This window comes from Helianthus annuus, chromosome 7 (genome assembly GCF_002127325.2).
Source record: "Helianthus annuus cultivar XRQ/B chromosome 7, HanXRQr2.0-SUNRISE, whole genome shotgun sequence".
In the NCBI taxonomy this organism is placed as follows: domain Eukaryota; kingdom Viridiplantae; phylum Streptophyta; class Magnoliopsida; order Asterales; family Asteraceae; genus Helianthus; species Helianthus annuus.
The window spans coordinates 94,919,825-94,943,725 of record NC_035439.2 but is presented as its reverse complement, the minus strand read 5'-3'; the positions used below and the strand labels follow the sequence as shown (position 1 = coordinate 94,943,725).

The following is a 23,901-nucleotide window of genomic DNA, read 5'->3' as shown; positions in this document are numbered from 1 at the left end:
ATTGGTCGGTGGCACTTGATGTGATAGCCACCGACCATGGTTTTTAAGATAGTATATAATATAATATAATATAATTTGACATTAGTCTTTAGACCAAAGAGTTCAATGTTTTTGAATTCCCTTTCTATATCTAGTTTAAACACTACACTTCTAGTGGCAGGAAACACAAGTAAAGGTCATTTGTGCACAGGCCAATGTGTATGTTAATATCTAAGTTTCAGAGGAGTATTTTTGAACTACTGAAGATGGCTTCCATGATAGTAAGCACTCCAGTTTCATTCAGTAGTATGTCCACTATTTTGTATGATAAATATGACCTAGTTTCCTTAATAATATAACTATACTTAATCAACAAACAGTAACTCGAGTAAGTTCACTAAAGGGTAAATGAGTCAACAAAATCAGTTTTAAAACATAAAACAAAGAAAAGAGTCATCTCCTTATTAAGAACTTTATTACAAATAAAGTATTATTTGAATGAATTTCACTTATTTATTCAAAGTACCAGGTTTGCTTGCGGCTTGACTCATGATCCTTGAAGCTCTAAGTTAGGCTGGACTGCTACCATTAGTCCTCCTTGTTCAACTCCAGGGTTGTTTATTCACCTGAAACACAAGAAGAGTTTGAATGACTTATATATAAATTTTGAAATGCTACACTTATTAAGAAAATGCATGTACATTAGTACAGATGGAAACTCAGACCTATGTAACAAACGGATCAATTTGGGATGTGTTTGATCTCAATCGGGTTAAATAGAAAAGGCTAAAAAGAACAGGTCAAAACCAGCTCAGAGATGTTTTTAAAGCATATAATCCTAAATTTGTAAACCATTTTATTCAAAGATTCAGATTATAATCATAACCATATTATTTTTGTAACCCAAGTTGGCGCTTACGTAGCCCGTTCCGACCTATACAAAAAACAACCAATTTCAACCCGTTACCCTTACCATTCCCTGCATATTAGCATCATACCCTGCTGCGGGACCGTCGCGGAATTTGGTTCATGCTGAGCCTGCAGAAGTTATCACGTTATGTATGGAAATGTGGCAAAATAAATTAAATAGCATAAAAGGTAACAATTAACAACATCCAATTAAATATCTCAAGAAATCACCTGGATCGCTAGGCAGAATAGCCCATCCTGGTTGAAAATTAGCAGTGATATAACCAGGAAGAACACCAAGTTGATCACCACCCCATGTAGAACCCAAGATAGGCTCACTCAGCATGTTGATGTTCACACTGTTAGCATAGTATTGTTGTCCTCATACTGGTCCCCATGTACCAGCATAAAGATGAAAACAAACGAATTCATATACAACCGTTATTAGAGATTCAAGATTTGGGGGTTTCAAAATTGTCAAACACCAAGAACGAATCATTCTTCAAGTGCTACGAATGTAACTGAATTAGATTCTTCAACAAATTCAGAGCCTTTGAGAACATATTCATTGCCATTAGCAAGAACAATTAGGTCATCTTCCCAAAGATGATGCCAAACAAACCCATTTTTTTTAGCTCCTGTGGAATATATATACAAAAATAGTGATTAAACCAGTAACTACAAATCAAATGTAACATTCATTACAAAAAAGGTAACCTCTTGCAAGACCAGGAGTACATTGAAGCCATGCATTTCCTCTAAGAACATTAAGCTTTTCAATCACATCTGCAATAACAGTTTCCAAAATCAAAATTAGTGGTTAACTATCTCATCAAAACTCACAATGCATTCATTTGCAAAATAATGTGTATTATGTATACCTCTTAAAAAAGACATTATGGTGATGCGAGAGCAACCTCGATGAAGTGTGGATGTTCAAACTGTCAATCTTACAGTCCTTTCGCCTCTTCTGCTGCCACTCCGGCTCCATTTCCTACACCGGCTATGACTGTCGCTGCTGTTATTCAGGAGACCTTTCACACAGACATTTCATCGAGCACCTTGTATGCAAACTTTTAAAGATAATGAAAATACAACGTGTGACTCAATTCAGCCCCAAAATCATAAGTTTATACAACAAATCATTAAATCCCAATATACACACCTGTATATGATTAAAAACACATCTTTCCATTATTATTTCCTTTTTTATTTAAATATGGTATTGTCAACTTTATCTTTTATAAACTACATTATTACGTATAAAAGATTATACCAAATCATGAAGTCTCACCTTACAAAGTACAAATCAGGCAGCTTTTGTATGCTCCTGCTTGAACATAAACATTTATCCTTCAACCTTAACCTAACTGATCAAAACAAAATACGGTTGGGAAACAAAATTAAATTAATAAGAACAAAAAAAGAGATGACAAATAAGAAATTGAAGTGCTTACCTTTGATTATGTGGATAGTTCTTGATGATATGCAAGAATCGTTCTTGAGCATTTGCAACAATGATTGGGATGAGAGAAGTGGAGAAGATTCGGCTATCATAAAATAATATCATTTAAGTTTAACCTAATCGATGAAACACACTGATTGTTTCAAATCAAAATTTTACAAAGAAGATCTAAAGTAAAACATCAAGAATAAGATTTTGATACCTTTGATTTGGATGGTCTTTGAATATGCTCTGGAAATCTGATCTCGATCTTCAAATAACATTAATCAATACATAACAAAACCGATTAGGGCAAACCATTCAAACTCAAACATAAAAAAAGAAGATCAACGATTCAGACAGTGATTGTTGACTAAGATCCGGAAGAGACAGATTGAGATCCTGGAGGCAGATTAGGGTTTTGTTTAAGGAGAGGAACGATGATTGAGAAATATGGAGAGAGAGTATAATGAAGCGTACAATAGAAGCATTCTCTAATCCTGGTTGAAACGGTAATGCGATTGATTGATGAGAGAGATTAAGAAACTTACCAAAGAAGCTTGATTCAATACTCAATTTAGACCTATGTCACATGTACTTCCACATAGCTGCTGATTTGGCTTAAACCAATGGGTGACAAGTGTCCCCCAATTATTTTGTTTATTATATATATAGACTAGGTTATCACCCGCGAACTTCGCGGGTAGAAAAATTTACTTTATATTAATCGAGTTATGTCATTAAATAAAATAAAAATACATGTTTTCAAACGTAATTTTTTTTATAATTGTTTTGAATTGAAAGTTGTAGTCAATGGGTTGCGAGTAAGGTCAGAAACTTCGGGCAAGAAAAGGAGGCAGAAACTTGCCTCTCTGAACGACCCATGAAACAAAAAAAAAACTTTTCTTTTTTATAATAAAATATACACATGAAGTTGTTCGAACCTGCAAAACAAACTCATTTAATTAAATTTATAAGTTAATTAAAAGTTTAAATTAGAAAATATAAACAACAAAAACTTTATTCATTAAAATATACACATGAAGTTGTTAACCTGAGCTTCACCAACATCTCTGCATCATCGACATCGCAGAGTACATCCAAAATCATTTAACATCCTAAACCTGTAACAATTACCCAGATAAGAGACTTAATCTTCCAAGTACCTCGAATGGTTTGTCGGATCATTCAAAATCCAGTATGTTTAACGCAACTTCACAGCTCTATGAAACAGTCGGCTCTGGATCTTTGGAGAATTCCTCAAATAGAGATATACATTGGTCATCTACAAAAATGGTTTATTAAGGTCAGAAACATCAAGTTTTTCATAAAAGTGTCCCGAGTCAACCCAACACAGCCGTTTTGACCCTAAAAACCATGTTTGACTACCTACCCAATATAGTCCATTTTCCACAAAATATTATTAAAAAGTATAGTAGATTTTAGAAGCATGGTTACCTTATATTTTTGGTTTTAAAAATGTGGCAACTCTCTCTCTAACCTCTTTTCTCTGTATTAAATTATTCTTTTTTCCTTTTCCTTTCAGTTTTTCGTTCAGAATATAATTCAGATTATAACAACCTCTCATTTTTTATACTTAAATGTGAATCTAATTGTTCAAACTTATTTGTCTACAATCAACAAAATCTCATATAACCAGCAATTTCATGCACAATCAAAGGTGTCACAATCAAACACAAACATAATTCAATCTACACATTTCTCAAAACACAATCTCTAACATCACTAACCTGTAGCAATTATTCAAAACCCTAACTAATGTGTTGTGCACTCACTAATATCTGCTACACATGTCTCACTTATTCGTCTTCACAACTTCAAACACATCTTATCTAACACCTTATGCCAATCAACAAAATCTCATATATACATAAACCTTGAATATTACTCAAACACATCTTATTTAATGAATCAAAATAAAAACACATAAACCTTGAATATTACTCAATTTATGACTATTATCCCACAAAACAAAACTTTGTCAACAAATTATACTAACTTAGGCAATGGTAAACCATAAAAATAACAAATTAATTTAGATGATTAGCCTTGCAGAAAACCCAAATCGGGAAAGTTTACCAGAATCGTTAATGAAAAAAATCAGACTCAGATTGGGTTACTCAAGCGGATATTAATCACGAAAAAAATCAGACTCAGATTGCCATTACTTCAAAATTTAAATTTAAAATAATGATTGAATTCAAAATTTAAAATTTAAAATCTGAAAATCAAATCACTAATATCAATCCCGTAAATCAAGCAAACTTATTAGAAAAGTCTAACCTTTCAAATTTAAATTCAATATACAGATTCGAAATTTAAAATCAAACACATTAATGGCAAACTTTCAAATCTAATAAGTTCTGTTCAAACTTATTTGTCTACAATCAACAAAATCTCATATAACCAGCAATTTCATGCACAAACAAAGGTGTCACAATCAAACAGACATAATTCAATCTACACATTTCTCATAACACAATCTCTAACATCACTAACCTGTAGCAATAATTCAAAACCCTAACTAATGTGTTGTGCACTCACTAATATCTGCTACACATGTCTCACTTATTCATCTTCACAACTTCAAACACATCTTATCTAATACCTTATGCCAATTAACAAAATCTCATACATCAATCAGCAATACAATGCACATTCAAAGACCTCACAATCAATTTCAAACATCAATCAATATACAAAATTTCTCAAGGCACAAATTTTAATATCACTAACCTAATGCGCTACTACTCAATAATGTGTCGGTGCCATGAAAAAACATCATAACCTTAACTAATGTGTTAACTTACCAAGGCTCAAGGCTGTATATTTTCCCAATGTTGTTTGTCCGACGCATCGTCACAAATCTAACAACCGAGTCAATCAAATTATTAGTTAAAACCCAATAAACAAAGTATACTAATATCCAATCCCGTAAATCAAGCAAACTTATTAGGAAAGACTAACTTTTCAAATTTAAATTCAATTTACAGATTCGAAATTTAAAATCAAACACATTAATGGCAAACTTTAAAATTTAAATTTAACATAATAATTGACTTCGAAATTGAAAATTTAAAATCAAACACAATAATGGTTTATTCCAAAATTTAAATTTAGAATAATGATTAACTTCAAAATTTAAAATTTAAAATCTGAAAATCAAATCACTAATATCTAATCCCGTAAATCAAGCACACTTATTAGGAAAGTCTAACCTTACCAAGCAAAACCAACCGACATGGTACCAATTTACAGCAATAGCAAGCATATTTTTGTCCAACATAGTTGCACCCAAAAACTCCGGACCATCCAAAATAAATACCTAATGAATCAAAATAAAAGCACATCCCTAAAATTACAAATAATATAGTTAAATCATCTCATAAAAAAACATCAGGATTTCAAAGCTTTCAAAATTTAAAATCAAACACAATAATGGTTTACTTCAAAATTTAAATTTAAAATAATGATTGACTTCAAAATTTAAAATTTAAAATCTGAAAATCAAATCACTAATATCCAATCCCGTAAATCAAGCAAACTTATTAGGAAAGTCTAACCTTTCAAATTTAAATTCAATTTACAGATTCGAAATTTAAAATCAAACACATTAATGAAAAACTTTCAAATTTAAAATAATAATTGATTTCAAAATTTAAAATTTAAAAATTAAATCACTAAGGAAACATACCAAAAATATACGATCATATTCCTCAATCAACTTTAACAACGAATGAGAGTTGTTTTTAGGATCCATAACTGCAAAGGAAGTAACCATTGTTTTAGAAAATATATAATGGTAATATATTTATAGAAACAAAGTCTATTTACAGAAACCGAATCATAATTCCGAATACAAAAATAATCTTTAACAACAGTAATCTGTTTATAGAAACAAAAACAACTTTAAAATTGAAATCAAATGCATCTTTTAAGACATTGACATATGGAAGTTGTTCTCCCCACAATAAGGTTGCAAAATCATATGGCATTTCCTATCAATCGAAACAAAAAAAAAACATATAAGTTGCAGTAACTTATTGTGTGCACAAAACTGAAAACTTAAGAAACATACCAAAAATATAGGATCATAGTTCTCAATCAACTTTAACAACGAAGGAGCGTTGTTTTCATGATCCATAACTGCAATGGAAGTAACCACTGTTTAAAAAAAAATATAACGGTAATCTATTTATAGAAACAAAGTCTATTTACATAAACCGAATCATAATTTCGAATACAAAAATCATCTTTAACAACACTAATCTATTTATAGAAACAAAAACAACTTTAAAAAGAAATTAAAGACATCTTTAAAGAATTAACAATTAACTAAGTACAAAAATCATAACTAAATACAAAAAATTATAACTCACAAAACAAACCATAAGAACTTCAAAAGATAATCACATAAAATTTCAAATTAACACCTAAAGACAAAAATAAAAAAGAAAGACTATACATATCAAAAAACAAACAACACCAACAAAACTGAACTAACCTGTTTTTGGTCGACGAACAATTCGAAAAATATAGGATCATAGTCCTCAATCGACTTTAATAACGAAGGAGCATTGTTTTCATTATCCATAACTGCAAAGGAAGTAACCATTGTTTAAAAAAAATATAACGGTAATCTATTTATAGAAACAAAGTCTATTTACAGAAACCGAATCGTAATTTCGAATACAAAAATCATCTTTAACAACATTAATCTATTTATAGAAACAAAAACAGATTTAAAAAGAAATTAAAGACATCTTTAAAGAATTAAAAACTAATTAAATACAAAAATTATAACTAAAATACAAAAAATTATAACTGACAAAACAGTGCAAGATATACCTTTTCTTCAACTTCTCATAGGAACCCATTCAATAGTTCCTTGTATGGGAAGGAGTCTGAAATAAGCTCTTCACCTAAAATTACAAAACACAAAAAGTTTGTGAGATATGCAACTCGAGTACAAAAACAATAGTCAAAGACTCGAAACATCCCTAAAATTACAAATAATATAGTCAAAGCATCTCATAAAAAACATCAAGATTTCAAAGCATACAAAATTTAAAATCAAACACAATAATGGTTTATTTCAAAATTTAAATTTAAAATAATGATTGACTTCAAAATTTAAAATTTAAAATCTGAAAATCAAATCACTAATATCCAATCCCGTAAATCAAGCAAACTTATTAGGAAAATCTAACCTTTCAAATTTAAATTCAATTTACAGATTCGAAATTTAAAATGAAACACATTAATGGAAAACTTTTAAATTTAAAATTTAAATAGAAACCTTAATTCCGGAAAAATTATCATACTAAAAATAAATCACTAAAATTTAAATTTGAGGTTTCAAAAAAAATCATTAACAAAATTTAAAATTGCTCAAAAATATAAATTTAAAATTTGAATTCCGGAAAATAGAAACCCTAATTCCGGAAAATAATCATACTAAAAATAATTCACTAACGAAATTTAAAATTGATCAAAATTTTAAATTTAAAATTTAAATTCCGGAAATATAAATAGAAACCTTAAAATTTTAAATTTGAGGTTTCAAAAAACGTAACACCATTTATTTATAGAAACAGAAAGCTTAATTCCGCAAAATTATCATACTAAAAATAAATCACTAACGAAATTTAAAATTGCTCAAAATTTAAAATTTAAAATTTAAATTAGAAACCTCAAAATTTAAAATTTAAAATTTGAATTCTGAAAATTATATCACTAACATCCAATGCCATAAATTATCATACTAAATATAAATCACCATTTATTTGCTATAAGTTTAAAACAAAATAAAAAAAGATAAATATCAGTTTACTTAAAATATGATTAGTAATTATAATACACATAAACGTACCAAAAATATCGGGTCATCTTCATCAATAAGCTTTAGAAATGAAGGACTGTTGTGCAAGGGATGCATATATGAAAAATATATATGAAGGTTTTTAAAAAAATAAAACGGTAAAGTATTTATAGAAAAACAATCAATATTCCTAAATCAACAATCAATAAGCTTTAAAAGATAATTTAATCAATTGAGAAACTTCCAAATTCAAAAATAAAAAGAAACGGTTTAAAAAAATAAAAAATATTTATTTTTAGAACCAAAATCAATATTCCGAAGACAAAAACATTATACCGGATGAAAAAAATATCAGACCACTGTAAATCTTCATCAACACAATCAAAAAACATCGGACACAATCAAAACATATCATCATCAACAACAAACTAAAAGACTGTAAATAAAAATATGAGTAACATGAGAACAAAATCAAAACATCAACAAAATATCATTTCATATGATTGGAATCGGATAATGCAAAATCATCATCAACAAACAACCAACAAACAACGAAAAAAAAAAGAAATACCGAACAGAAAGGATAAAATCAAACCTACACAAACTTAAAAAAAAGAAAACAGCTATAACATTTAACTAACCTCTGTTGTTTCACGAATGATCGGAGTCCGATTTTATCCAAGATTTAGGGTTCCACATGAAAAACAAAATCAACAAAAATCAGTAACTTTGATATATGTAGATGATGATAATAAAACCTCTGATCTTGATTTTGTTTGCAAAAAAAAAAAAAAAACAGAAAGATAAATGTTCAATCGCTATATTAAAGATACACAATAGATAAACAACAAATTAAAACAACATACCTTCAATTTTTATGATCAGAGCTACAAAGTTTAGGACAAAGAAGAAGTTAATAACATTCGACACAATCTTTATAAAATCAAGTTTCTATAGAATTGAATAACATAAATAAAGTAGATTTAGGATCGATTGTGTAGATTACAATCGTAAAACAAAGAAATCAGAAACAATAAAATCAAAAACATAGAAACATACCTTTGATTGGTTAATAGGATTGATTTGTGTGAAGAATATGATGTTGCAGAGATTTGGCTATGGTTTAGAATTGAGGATCTTGGTGGTGGTGATAGGAGAGAGGATGCAACTTAGTTTTTTAGGGTTTGTAAAGTGTGTGCAAGAAGAATGAGAAAAAAAAGGAAATATATACTATGACCCGAATTCGAAAAACCCGACCCAACTCAATTCGGATCCCGCCTTTTTTCCTTGGAATCGTGATTGTACAAAGCAAATTGGGATTTCCCTCTTAAACCAAATTGCCACATCAGCCTAGATGGCCAAAGGCAAAGGACACATAGCCCAAATCCATCTCATTTATATATATATATAGATATAGATATTATAAATTAAAATATCTTTATAGGTAAATTACCAAAATATGCTTACTTTCATATGGCAAGTTACCAAAATACCCTTCTATTTAACAAATATTTCTAATGGAGTTAGAGGCGGGGAACAAAATAGGAAAAACATAGTGAACTATCGGAGGAAAATGAGTATTTTTAAAGGATTGAGACAAAATTACTAAAACGACCAAATCAAAGGAAACATCAAGAATAACATTTTGATACCTTTGATTTGGATGGTCTTTGAATATGCTCTGGAAATCTGATATCGATCTTCAAATAACATTAATCAATACATAACAAAACCGATTAGGGCAAACCATTCAAACTTAAACATAAAAAAAGAAGATCAACGATTCAGACAGTACCGTCGATTGTTGACTAAGATCCGGAAGAGACAGATTGAGATCCTGGAGGCAGATTAGGGTTTTGTTTGAGGAGAGGAACGATGATTGAGAAATAGAGAGAGAAAGAGTATAATGAAGCGTACAATAGAAGCATTCTCTAATCCTGGTTGAAATGGTAATGCGATTGATTGATGAGAGAGAGATTAAGAAACTTACCAAAGAAGCTTGATTCAATACTCAATTTAGACTTATGCCACATGGCTGCTGATTTGGCTTAAACCAATAGGTGACAAGTGTCCCCCAATGGTTTTGTTTATTATATATATAGATATTATAAATTAAAATATCTTTATAGGTAAATTACCAAAATATGCTTACTTTCATATGGCAAGTTACCAAAATACCCTTCTATTTAACAAACATTTCTAATGGAGTTAGAGACGAGAAGCAAAATAGGAAAAACATAGTAAACTATCGGAGGAAAATAACTATTTTGAAGGGTTGAGGCAAAATCACTAAAACGACCAAACCAAAAGAAACAAAATGAAAGTTTACTTTTTTTTTTAGTTAAATTATAACAATAAAGATTCAGAAACACTCTTAAATAATAAATGGTTTCGTAGTTTCGTAAAGACAATACAAACTCGTTTTACACAATCCTAAACATTCTCAAATATATCCTAATGAAAATGAAAATTCTAGACCAAAAAAGAAACAAAAGCAAACCGTACCCTATAAACCATTTCTCTCGATTAGCGGGACAAAATATCAAAATTAAAAAAATAACAACGAGCGTGTGTGATGGATGGCACCACTCGTAATTGTACCCTCTTTCCAGGGCAAAAAGGAAATTCCCACTTTCCCGCCCACACCTCGATCAGACAATCCCATTAATAATCCCTCATCTTCCACCTTCAAACCCTCATTTCCACTCTCCATTTCTTCCGGAGCCACTCTCATCCTGCTGCACAAATCAAGTAAGTTCCACTCACTAATCCACTATAATCTCCACTAATTTCATCTATCAATCTATCATTTTCTTCATAAACGTCTTGATCTGTACGTATCCTGTCTTTTTATGTGTTTTTCTAGGGTTTTCAGTGAGAGATGGTGCCGAAAAATGAAGCGACTGAAGAGCCGTTGGCCGATTCTCCGACTTCTGTGCTTGAAGATGAGGTATACTGTTGCTTTCATACTACTTTTGTTGTTTTGTTGATTTTGTTGATTTTGTGTACTGTGCGTTACTCTGTGTGTGTGTTTGTTGTTTATGATTTGTGAAAAAGGAGTAGATTGTTGTGATGTGAGTGTTTGTGCTGTGTAGTAGCTGTGGAGTGTTGAGTGGGTGTAAGCTGTGTAATTTTGAATTTTTAATGGCTACATTTAGGTTTTTTTAGGGTTTAGGGTTTAATGATGTGTTTGTTGAACTGTTTTCTTTTTTCTTACTAATGCTGTATGATTTTGAAGTTAAAGTGTTTTTTACATTTCAGGTTTTTGGTGTTTAGGGTTCAGTGATGTGTTGTTTTAAACATTCTTTGTTTTTACAAATACTGTATAGTTTTTGAATCTAAAGTGCTTAATACATTTTAGGTTTCTTTAGGGTTTAGGGTTTAATGATGTGTTTTTCAAACTGTCTTTATTTTTCTTACAAATGCTGTTTAATTTTGAATTTAAAGTGCTTACATTTTTTATTAGGGTTTAATGGTGTATTTTTCATACTGTCCTGTTTGTTTTTACAAAAAAAAAACAGTAGAAAGATGAGCATTTATAGTGATTTTGTTATGCTCTGCTCCGACATATCAACTGATTGTTTTATTCTCTTTGCTATAGAAGTTTAAAAAGTTATTGTTCTTTAGTTGGATTTTTATAGTGGTTCTTGGTATCTTTTGAAGGACATCTGCAAGGAGAAAGTCGCTGTGAAAGTGGACGAAGAAACATTTCTCGAGGCTAAAAATGGCGACTCTCTTCTCATATCAGATGAAATGGCGGAGGAGGAAAAGAAACTTGAACAACAAAGGCAGCTAGAAGAAGAAAATGAGAAAAAAGAAGAAGCCACATTGAGCGACACACAATTCACTAAACTCGATGAGCTTCTTACTCAGACTCAGCTTTACTCCGAGTTCTTATTGGAAAAAATGGATGACATCACCAACGTATTTTCTTACTTCCCATGTACTTTTATCTTTCGTTCATAATTTTCAAGCTTATAACAGTTTTCGAGTTGCAGAACGGGCTGGCTGAAGATGTTGAAGAAGTAAAGGAGGAGCCGAAGAAAGGTCGTGGCAGAAAAAGAAAGTCTGCATCAGAATACAATACAGTAATGTTTTATCTTGTTTACATATGCATTTTGTATATATTTTTTTCAAGTAAAATGCTATTTTCGTCACTGAGGTTTGACCAGATTTTTTGACTTTGGTCCAAAGTTTTGCTTTTAGCATTTGGATACGAATGGTTTGAAATCTTGCCATTTTCATCTGACTCGTTAACTTCATCCTTTTTCTTCGTTAAGTCAGGGTTATTTTTGTCTTTTTGTTAACTGAAAGGGCGATTTGATCCTTTTCACTTCAAGTAAAAGGCCGAATACATCTTTTAAGTTAACAAAAAAAACAGAAATACCCCTGACTTAACGAAGAAAAATGGATGAAGTTAACAAGTCAAATGAAAATGGCAAGATTTCAAACCATTTGTATCCAAATGCGAAAAAACAAACCTCGGTGACGAAAAATGACATTTTACTCTAATTTTTTTCTTATAATATTAATGTGGTTTCATGCAATATCAGAGGAGGGCCAAGAAAGCTGTAGCGGCGATGCTTACGCGCGATGTTGAAAGCACGCCCACTAAACACACTAATCTTAGTAAGGAAGAGAAAGCCGAAAAAGAGCAGAATGAACTTGTTCCTTTACTAACTGGTGGAAAGTTGAAACCGTATCAAATCAAAGGTGTGAAATGGATGATTTCACTTTGGCAAAATGGGCTTAATGGTATTCTAGCTGATCAAATGGGCCTCGGCAAGACAATACAAACTATCGGTTTTCTTGCACATTTAAAAGGAAAGGGGATGGACGGGCCATACTTGGTTATCGCGCCTCTGTCTACACTGTCAAACTGGTTAAATGAGATATCTAGGTATCACTTTTTTGATCCAATAATGATATTATATTATAACATTCAATAGTCTAAGTTAACTAATAAACTTCTTTCCTTGTCTGTGAAGGTTTGTGCCCTCGGTGAATGCTGTTATCTATCACGGTGATAGGAAGACACGGGACGAAATAAGGAGTAAGAAAATGCCAAAAACCGTAGGAGCGAGTTTCCCTATAGTAATTACCTCATATGAAGTAGCCATGAATGATGCTAAGAAATACTTGAGGCATTACAACTGGAAGTATCTTGTGGTTGATGAGGTAATAGGTTCTCTATGTGCTTCTTTGTTTTAACCAGTTAAAAACTCTATGATGGTATCTAGGGCTGCAAATGAACCAAACGTTCAGCGAACATTTTGTGAACCGTTCGGCGGGAAGTTCGTAATTGAACGAACACGAACAAGAAACATTCATTCGTTTATGAGTGGACATGAACAGAGGCTGCCGCCATGTTCTTTCATTTATGTTTCTGAACGCTTGGTAATGTGTTTGTTTGTGTTGGATGGTTCATTAGTTATTTTACTTTTTATATTTTATTTAAATACTTAAGTATTCCGGAACAAATAAATATTTAATAAGCAAACTGTATTATATATTCTGTTCATAAATGCTTGTTTGTGTATGTTGCCTAAAATTAACAAGGAAGACAAACATGTTCATTTCCTTAACAAATGAACACGAACAAGGTCTTGTTCATGTTCGTTCGGTTCGTTTTGCAGCCCTAATGGTATCTGAACCATCATTTTTCTCATAACTTGCAGGGTCACAGATTGAAAAACTCTAAATGCAAGCTACTGAGAGAACTAAAATGGATGCATGTTGAAAACAAGCTTTTGTTGACCGGCACACCTCTGCAAAACAATTTAGCCGAACTCTGGTCGTTGCTCAACTTCATCTTGCCTGATATTTTCTCATCCCACGAAGAGTTCGAGTCATGGTAAATTATTTCTTTAGTTTATTCCTAAAGTGTTGTTTTGTAATGATTCGTTTGATACGTTATACGTGACATATTTCTTTTACATCAGGTTTGATTTTTCTGGAAAATCCAACACCGAGGAAGCTGAAGAAGGGAGAAAAGCAAAAGTATGTACACGTTAGATACGTAAATCAATCCCTCGTCCTTTTTTACATACAAATTTACAAATTTGATATGCAATTATTGCAGGTGGTAGCAAAATTGCATGCTATATTGCGTCCGTTTTTGCTCAGGAGAATGAAAGAGGATGTTGAGCTTTCGCTTCCCCGCAAGAAAGAGATTATACTTTATGCTCATCTTACCGAGCATCAAAAGAATTTTCAGGACCATTTAGTCAACAAGACACTCGAAGCGTATCTGCGAGAGAAAGTGGACACTGGTATCATATACACATGCTTTTCTTATATATTAATAATAACCTTTTTGACTTTTGACCCAATACCCATAAATCCATGATTCGCGTTTGTGCAATGCGTTCAGGCAAACAAGATTTTATTTTTAGTGGTTAATGTTTGAATTTTGATACTTTGCAGGACGCGGTGTGAAAGGAACGCTTCAAAATGTCATGATTCAGCTCCGGAAAAATTGCAACCATCCTGACCTTTTAGAGGCAGCTTTTGAGGGTTCATGTATGTCATTTTCACTACTAATTATATTCGTATAACTTTTTGAGAAAATTAATAAAATTTATTTGTTTGTAATTATGTTCTACAGGTTTTTATCCGCCTGTAGAAGAGATAGTCGGGCAGTGTGGAAAATTTCAGTTGTTGGAAAGATTGCTGCAAAAGCTGCTTCCTCGAAAACACAAGGTGAACCACATATAACATATTAACCTCAAATATTTGGACACTTTTGATTAGGGCTGCAAACAAACTGAACAAACACGAACAAGGTCTTGTTTGTGTTTCAAGGAAATGCATGTTGTCACGAACAGTTAGTGAATATTTAATGAGATAAATAAAAATTGAAAAACCCCACGCACAAACGGACACAAACAAACACGTTACTGAACTGTCATGAACATAAATGAACGAACACAAACAAACTTCCCGCCGAACGGTTCATGAACTATTCGCTGAAAGTTCAGTTCATTTGCAGCCCTACTTCTGATATTGTAAGTTTTACCATTTCTTTGTTTCTTTTGATCATTAAACTTGTTATTGATTTTGGTAAACAGGTTTTAATCTTCTCTCAGTGGACTAAGGTTCTTGATATAATGCATTACTACTTCAGTGAGAAAGGTATGCCGGTATGCAGAATTGACGGCAGCGTGAAACTGGAGGATAGAAGACAACAAGTACGCGCAACTCAGAGAACTTTTTATTAATAGTTCATTTATTATTTGTTACTTAGAGATTGGTTGATTCGACTTACCATTACAATTATGCAATAACAGATCCAGGACTTTAACGATGTGGACAGCGAGTATAGAATCTTTCTTCTGAGCACTCGGGCTGGTGGGCTGGGAATCAATCTCACTGCAGCGGATACTTGCATATTATATGACAGTGACTGGGTAAACTATTCGGGTTTTTATGTTTACTTGACCCGTTAAACTTTTATAATCCAAATTGACCTGTTTATCTCTGATAACATTTTATATAAGTGCACTCGATACCCTTTTTAACCTTTTGTCATTATTATGCGTTTGGAGTGCAGAACCCTCAAATGGATTTACAGGCAATGGATAGATGTCACAGAATTGGCCAAACGAAGCCCGTTCATGTGTACAGGCTTGCAACTGCTCTATCTTTTGAAGTATGTTTTATTTCAACCGTTTTTTAATTTGCTGTTCTTCTTGTTCTTTGAGTAAACGTCTTATGTCGATTAATATTTGTAGGGTCGGATGCTGAAACGAGCATTCAGTAAGCTAAGGCTTGAGCATGTGGTGATCGGTAAAGGTCAATTTCAGCAGGAAAGAGTTAAAAACAATGAAGTTTTGGATGTATGTATTTGTTTTTTTAAAGTGAAGTACTGATTACCAACTCGTTTGCCTATTTGTTTACTTACAAGGGTTTCGTATTTTATAGGAAGAGGATATGTTGGCGCTTCTGAGAGACGATGACAATCCCGAAGATAAAATGGTGCAGACCGATATAAGTGACGAGGATCTTGAAAAGGTGTTGGATCGAAGTGATTTGATTGCTTCTGGACCCGCAAAGGCGGATGGGAAACCGAACTACGTGGCAAGTACACTTCCGCTTAAAGGCCCTGGTTGGGAGGTGGTGATACCGACTGCCACTGGAGGGATGCTTTCAACTGTCAACAACTAACCAGTTGTTTCCTGTTTCACCCTTTTGGTTTAGGTTTATTTGCTTTACATGGTCCACATTTTTGGGAAAACTTTGGAATGGTGTTTGTTTTGTGTAGTGAGAGATGTGATTTTGGGGTCCATGTAATTGAAACTAAGGGAATTGGCTGAAAGAATGTTATGATCTCTTCTTTCATCTAGGGAGAATGAAGTGACACCTAGTATCTAGTATTTACTTTTGGATGGAAGTTAAATTGGTTGACACTTGATCACTAAAAAAGTTTTATAGACTAAACTACTAAAAGTTGCATTTAATATCGGGTTTTGGTATTTGGAATTGCGACTGGTAAGTTTTAGTTTTTTACTGAGTAAGATCATAAAACGAGTATATTTGACACCCATGGTGAAACTCGTAGATGTGACATGTACCTACAGTATGACCGTATATGTGACACAGTTCTATAGTTCTATGTGAGACTAAGATCGCTAAAACCAATCTAGTATCTGACCCATTGTTATTCTTAATCTTGCATTGTTATCATTGAAGGGTGACAATAACAAAGAAGTTATAATACCTCGGGCCTAGAAGATCAACATTAAGCTATCACAAATATATTCTCACTAACACATGTTTTAGAGTATAGCGTATAGAAAATATTGTGCACTTCCGTTTTCAACTTGTGATTGCATGTTTTAGTGTATTTTGCTGCAGTTTTTTTTCATTAAATTAACATTAACAAAAAGAAAAAAAATGTAAAATATTACATGTTTAATGTGTTATTCAAGTCCTCTATTCAAATTCTGCTCACTACAGTACACACGAGACCAATACATCTTATTTAATGGATGGCCATTAAGTTTCTCTATACCAACAATGACGCATTGCAGATTTACACCACCTAACTTTATAAATGAGACCAATACATTTTTATTAGACAGTGTGGGAGGCCATGAAATGTCGTCAGCAAGGGACGTGGTAAAAAAATACAGGGTAGAAGGGGCTTGAAAAGTGACGTTTAAAAAAAACAACCATCACAATCAACCCAAACAACAAGCAATCACAGTCAACCACATCACCACCCTCATGCCCTCCACGCCTATGAGATTTCCCCCGCCCTTGTCACCACGCCGCCACCACACCATGGGAAGGGATGGTGTGCCGGCATTAGGGAAGCCGCACGCCCACAACATGTGGTTTTATAAATGGCTATTGAGTTTCACTCTACTAACATCAACTCTTTATAGCTAGTCCATCCAGCATAACAAAACACATGGGATCAATCAATCATCTTGTGTAATATCACACTACCTTCTTACCTCTTGTCACTTATAGTTGTGTAACACCCAAATTCCTCTAACGTGTCACTTAGGGGGCGTTTGGTTCACATGAATTCAATGGAATTTAAGGGAATTGGAATTTGAATTCCATCACTTAAGATGTTTGGTTTACAGAATTTGATGGAATTGGAATCTCAATTCCAATCTTCATGTGTTTGGTTGACAATGGAATTAGGCATGAATTCCTTCAAATTCCTTTAAGTAAAGGAATTCAAAATCCTTCCTATATATGAAGAAATTAAAGTAAATTCATTGGAATCTTCAACTGTTTCGACCCATACTGGTTTCGACTCGTACCGTTTTGACGCGAACAATTTCGACCCGTACCGTTTCGACCGTAACGTTTCGACGCGAACCGTTTTGACCCGTACCGTTTCGAATCGAACCGTTTCGGCGCGTACCGTTTCGATGCGAACCGTTTCGACCGTACCGTTTCGACCAATACCGTTTCGAATCGAACCGCTTCGACCCGAACCATTTCGACGCGAACCGTTTCGACCCTTACCGTTTTGACCCGAACTGGTGGTTGTGGGTGCCGGGGTGATGGAATTCAATTCATTTGACAACCAAACACAACAAGAATAGAATTGAGATTCCAATTCCAACAATTTCCAATTCCAATTGGAATGTTTACATTCCAAATCCAATTCCTTAAAATTCTAATTCCTATACAAATTCCAATTCCAAATCATTCCGCGAACCAAACGCCCCCTTAGACTGCGAGGTGTGGGGGCTTGGATTGGGGGCTTGGGTTGATATGTGGCGGAGATGGGCTCCACCAGGCCACCCCAAAAAAAGTGGGGTGTGGGAGCAGCATGGGCTAGCCGGTGTGGGTGGACATGCGAAAATTTATATATTTTTTAATATTTTGACATTTATATATGATAAAATTTAAACTGAATGAACAGTGTTTATTATTATATTAAATTAAAATTAGAATTAGAATTATTTAAAATTAGAATGGAATAGATGAGTTAATGGTACCGGGTACAGGTACCGGTCTCAAATTTACCAAACCGGTGTATTTTCGGTACCGGTTCTGCATAGGTATTAACCGGTTTTTACCCTCAAATACCGGTGCCGTACCAGTACCGAACCGTACCGTACCATACTAGGTATATTCGGTACCAGTACCCACTTTTGGGGATTTCGGTAACGGTATTTTCGGTACCGGTTGGTACCGAGCTCATCAAATCTTGTAGCAACGCATCAATGCAAGTAATTGCATCGTTTAGATTACTTTTCATACACACAGTAAGTAAACTGTATTTCGTTTGAATGAGGTTTTATATACACAACAACTTATTTTGCTTTTTTTTGTCTTTTTCTGTAATGAATGAATTGTAGCATGTAAAATTAACTTGGATATTTAGAATATTGATGAGCAAATCGTATCAAATCCTGTAAACGAACCGGTATGGTATCGGTACCAAATTTACTATATCAAATCATTTTCGGTACCAATTTGGTACCCACCTTTTGGCGTTTTCAGAATCGTTAATTTCGATTCGACACCGGTCTAGCACCATACCTGTGTTTATTATTATATTAAATTAAAATTAGAATTATAATTATTTAAAATTAGAATGGAATAGATGAGCAAATGGTATCGGGTACAGGTACCGGTCTCAAATTTACCAAACCGGTGTATTTTCGTTACCGGTTCTGTATAGGTATTCACCGGTTTTTACCCTCAAATACCGGTGTCGTACCAGTACCGACCAGTACCGAACCGTCCCATACTAGGTATATTCGGTACCGGTACCCACTTTTGGGGATTTCGGTAACGGTATTTTTGGTACCGGTTGGTACCGAGCTCATCAAATTCTGTAGCAATGCATCAATGCAAGTAATTGCACCATTTAGATTACTTTTCATACACACAGTAAGTAAACTGTATTTCGTTTGAATGAGGTTTTATATACACAACAACATATTTTGCTTTTTTTTTTTTATCTTTTTCTGTAATGAATGAATTGTAGCATGTAAAATTAACTTGGATGTTTAGAATATTGATGAGCAAATCGTATCAAATCCTGTAAACGAATCAGTATCGTATCGGTACCAAATTTACTATACCAAATCATTTTCAGTACCAATTTGCTACCTACCTTTTGCCGTTTTCAGAATTGTTAATTTCGGTTCGACACCGGTCTAGCACCATACCTGTATTTATTGATTTTTACCTTCAAATACCATACCGTATTGTACCGAGCATTTTCGGTGCCGGTACCTAATTTCGATGATTTTCCGGATTGGTATTTTCGCTGCCGTTACCGTTACCGAGCTCATTCATATTTTAACGTGTTAGCACCGTAATAACTGAACTGAAAACAACCGAATTTCCAACGTGTAGGACGTGTGGGTCCTATTATTATATATTAGGTTATTTAAAATCGTTTTTTTTATGATGGAGTGACTATCCTTACCACGTCATTTTATTTATGTTTTGATATTCGGTATCTGTTTGCCGTTGCTGACACGCCTTTTGTAGTAATTGGGTCCCGCCGCAACGTGCGGGCGGAAAATAACTAGTTTATAAAATAAAACACACCACTAAATTAATTTAAAAAAAAGTTACATAAAATCTTAATAAATTAAAAAAAAACAACTTAATAAATCCTAAAAAATAAAAAAAAACAACTTAATAAATCCTAAAAAATTAAAAAAACTTCATAATAAATTCTAAAAAAAATTATAAAGTACGATAAATATTAAAGTGGGGAACCCAACGAAATTCCGGGTTCCCATCGTGCCTATACACGATTTTGGCGATCTCCACTCGATCGTCGTGGCTTAGGTCGTCCGCAAGGACACGATCGAAGCATGCTTTAAACCGATCCAGACTTCATAGCCACGCCAGCGGGGTAGCGCCGCTACCCACGCTAGCCCGATGTGGCTAAAGCGACGTTGGTTGGCTTCCCACGCACCAAACCCAAGGCGACACCCCACGTTCTTATACAAATATCATAATAAAATGCCAATCAATAATTACTTTAATCATTACCATATATAAAAGAATTTACAAAATAAACATATTTACAATTACAATTACAATTATCATATTTATGTGTTGTTTGTTAACTTTTGAGTAGGGCTGTAAACGAACCGAATGAACACGATCAAGGCCATGTTCTTGTTTGTTTGTTAAGGAAATTAACACGTTCGTGAACTGTTCACGAACGCATACTGAACATAAGTTTATGTTCGTGTTCGTTTGTTAAGGAAATTCAATTGTTCACGAACAGTTCGTGAACACTTGTCTCGAACACAAACGAACGCAAGCAAATAAAAATGAACGCAAACGAACATTTAACTTGAAAATAAAAAAATGAAAACGTTGTTATCCTTAAACATTGGATATAAGTAGTTAAATACAACCATCAAATGATAAATCAAAACACAAGAAGTCTACCACACCGCGAAACAATTAATAAAGTTTAACTAACTTAGATATAATTATCCCCAAAAATGTCTTAAAATGTCTAAATTTTAGCTAACTTAGAAAAAATAGGGTTTCAAGTTTTCAATATGTTTAGATAAAAGGTTTATTATTTATTATTTTTTTAATATAATCAAACGAACATATTACCGAACGTTCGCGAACACAGTCGAACAAACGAGACCTGTGTTCGTGTTCGTCCGCTAAGCTAACCGAACGAATTTTTTTGTTCGTGTTCGTTCGTTAAGCTAATCGAACGAACATAAACGAACTTCCCGCCGAAGGGTTCATGAATTGTTCGCTAAACGTTCGATTCGTTTACAGTCCTACTCCTGAGCACTCTTTCATATCTTTGCTAATAGCCATTTGGTATTACGTCACAAAAGGAATGTACGTTTGGGCTAACACCCAACAAGCGGTGACAACAATAGCATATGCAGAGGTATTAAACATCAGTTTAAGAGTGGCACACTCAGAGTACTAATTTTAGAGTGAGTATTTTAGGTCCCAATTTTGGCTGGAGAACTTGTGGTGTTGTGGTTCTAGGTAAAGGTGAACATAACCGGGTTTTTTAATACCCAGGTTCGGGTATATACCCAGTTACGGGTATCGCCGAGTGTTGATTTTCCGGGTATTGGCAATACCTGTGTATTAGAATACCCTATTTACGGGTATAAATAAACTCGGTTCCGGGTGCAAGTCGGGTCGGGTATTAGGAGAACCCTATACGGATATAGAAAAAACCTGATTTCGCTGCTGTGTTGACTGTTCCTTTTTTTCAGATTTTTTGTAGTTCTATGTTTCCAACTCCATTTTTGATTTATAAACTTTAACATTAATAACATAAAACTTCCAATATCTTAGAAACTTGGAAATTTAGAACAACATTACATATCATAAAGTGCATGCCCGCAAAAACCCCTGGTATGGGTATTAAAAAACTCGGGTATTGGTAAAACCTAGTGTTGGTTGGTACGGGTATTGATAAAACCCGGTGATGAAACAATGGTTAACCGGGCAGGGTTAACACACTGGTCTCGTCAAGAAGGGTTAATCCCTTCCTCTCGAGGATCGTTGGCTGGATCACCGGTGGTTGATCTCCTGCACAAGGAAACAAGCCGTGACTCGTAACAAGGAGGATGGGGTGAGGGGTGCTCCTTGTTACCACTCTCCAGCGTGAGAATCAGTAGTTTGCTTGGGAAGCAAAGTAAGATAGTAGTAGTAGTGAGAGAGTTGTGAAGAGATACCTCAAACCTGGTTTGGGGTTGGTATTTATAGCCGAGGAGTGAAGGAGGATGATGATGGATGGACTGACGACGTGCTGCACCTTTGCAGGTGTGTCAGGCTTGTCGGTTGTGGAGGTTACGCCACGTCAGTCCATTGCTTACGTAGCTCTGACAGGTAACTGCCATTGGTGCCACTTGCACTGTGGTGTCAGTCCCACTTGTTGAGTGCATAGGACGTGGTGCAAGCCGCATCGCTGCATGCGGTAACGTCTGAAGTTACCGCGTCTCCTACTTGTGATCAAGGAATACGCGAGATGCGGTGCTAGCCGCATCGTCGTCCGCGGAGACTATTTGCCTGCATCCCTTGTCGTGACGAAAATGCCCATATGGTGCGGTGCCAGCCGCACCGTTATGTTCATCTTCTTCTATGCCTAAGGTAAGGCTTTCTTGTATTGATAGAAGTGTTCACTGGATGCGGTGCGAGGCTCCATCGCTGTGAATACTTCCGTTTTCATACACCAGATGTGATGCTATGTCGCATCACTCTACCGTTCTCATGTTCCATGTAAGTCCTCCTTCGTTACTAGATAGATTGGATTCAGCCCTTGTGCCGACGCGTTCTCGCATGGGCACAAGCAGGTTGTTAGCTAGTGGGGGTTTTGATAAGGGTAATGGTCACTCGTGGTCGATGCTGACGCGAGATCTGGGACCATACCCCTTCAAGTCCCCCCAGTCTAGTGTTGCTGCCACATACAAGTTGTATGTGGGAGGAGTACTGGACTATGGTGTTTGGAAGGTAGTTTGGAGTCTGAGAAGATCCTAGACCATGTGTGGTCTTTTCAGTATGTAAATCAAGCTGGAGGTCTGGAAGGGTCATCTGACGCCTTTTCCGTATCGGTGAAGGAATTTCGTCTGATGCGAAATTCTCAGCCGATTTATGTCACCAGGTGGCTTGCCACCTGTTGTTGTGCCGAAGGTCCCTTGGAGACTTTGTTAGTAATGCTGCACAAACTTCGAACCAACCTCTGAGATGGTGGTTTGAAGGTATGCACAGGCTTTCAACCTCTGAGAGGTGGTCTTGTCTTCAAACCAATTGTTGAATTGGTGCATGAAGAAGAAAAGAAACTTTGGATCAATCTCTGAGATCGGGATCAAAAGTAGTTGATGCTTGTAAGTGCTTTGCTCAAGCTCTATGTTCAGCATCTAGTCATGAGATGACAATCCCTTTTTTGTTGGGTTTTTGTGTTCGTCGTCATAGCTCTCTAGTAACCGCACGTCCTTTGCGGTTACCTCGTTGCGTCATTGTTGGCCATGTTTGGTCGAACAATGTAGATTTGTACTATGGGTAAATAAACATGGTCATAGGCAAGGGTATGCCCACCATTGTTTATTCTATGCGGCCCATAGGCGGGCAAACAAAGTCATAAGCAGACTTGTTACCGCTGTTCGGACGCTTGCTGTTCGACAAGGGCTTGTTTAGAGCGCTTATCTGCGTTCTTTCTGGAGCCACTTACCTTCATGCTCCAATACCGAGTTTGCCTTGAAGTAGCTTCGCTCGGTGATGTGGAGTTAGCTTG

The 23,901-nt window shown here is 34.5% G+C and overlaps 1 protein-coding gene and 2 long non-coding RNA genes across 7 annotated transcripts; 1 reads left to right on the top strand and 2 right to left on the bottom strand.

Annotated features, from left to right (window-relative positions):
- Positions 1–3,198: 3,198 nt before the first annotated feature.
- Positions 3,199–5,627, bottom strand: LOC110866356. 2 transcript variants are annotated; one of them, XR_002551359.2, is made up of 4 exons: positions 5,572–5,627; positions 5,164–5,220; positions 3,387–3,617; positions 3,199–3,276 (listed from the first exon to the last, which is right to left on the bottom strand). It is a non-coding gene; the product is annotated as an uncharacterized LOC110866356 (long non-coding RNA). The 2 variants fall into 2 exon arrangements; XR_002551361.1 differs by lacking the exon at positions 3,199–3,276 and having other exon boundaries at positions 3,331–3,617.
- Positions 5,628–6,433: 806 nt separating this feature from the next.
- LOC118480610 lies at positions 6,434–7,275 on the bottom strand. The gene is made up of 3 exons (XR_004863554.1): positions 7,202–7,275; positions 6,858–6,949; positions 6,434–6,499 (listed from the first exon to the last, which is right to left on the bottom strand). It is a non-coding gene; the product is annotated as an uncharacterized LOC118480610 (long non-coding RNA).
- Positions 7,276–10,793: 3,518 nt separating this feature from the next.
- Positions 10,794–16,566, top strand: LOC110868130 (ATP-dependent DNA helicase DDM1). Of its 4 annotated transcripts, none has more exons than XR_004863552.1 (16): positions 10,794–10,925; positions 11,041–11,124; positions 11,838–12,098; positions 12,173–12,262; positions 12,728–13,074; positions 13,163–13,352; positions 13,853–14,028; positions 14,117–14,174; positions 14,257–14,446; positions 14,601–14,696; positions 14,782–14,876; positions 15,245–15,364; positions 15,464–15,596; positions 15,727–15,825; positions 15,908–16,012; positions 16,098–16,566. XR_004863552.1 is itself a non-coding variant. In XM_022117221.2 (16 exons), the coding sequence occupies exons 2-16, from the start codon at positions 11,056–11,058 to the stop codon at positions 16,338–16,340; spliced, it is 2,259 nt and encodes a 752-aa protein (XP_021972913.1). In that variant the 5' UTR covers positions 10,795–10,925; positions 11,041–11,055; the 3' UTR covers positions 16,341–16,566. The 4 variants fall into 4 exon arrangements, 2 of the variants coding, with proteins under 2 accessions (XP_035831629.1, XP_021972913.1); XM_022117221.2 differs by having other exon boundaries at positions 10,795–10,925; positions 15,464–15,583; XR_004863553.1 differs by lacking the exon at positions 15,908–16,012 and having other exon boundaries at positions 15,727–15,824; positions 16,301–16,566.
- Positions 16,567–23,901: the final 7,335 nt, after the last annotated feature.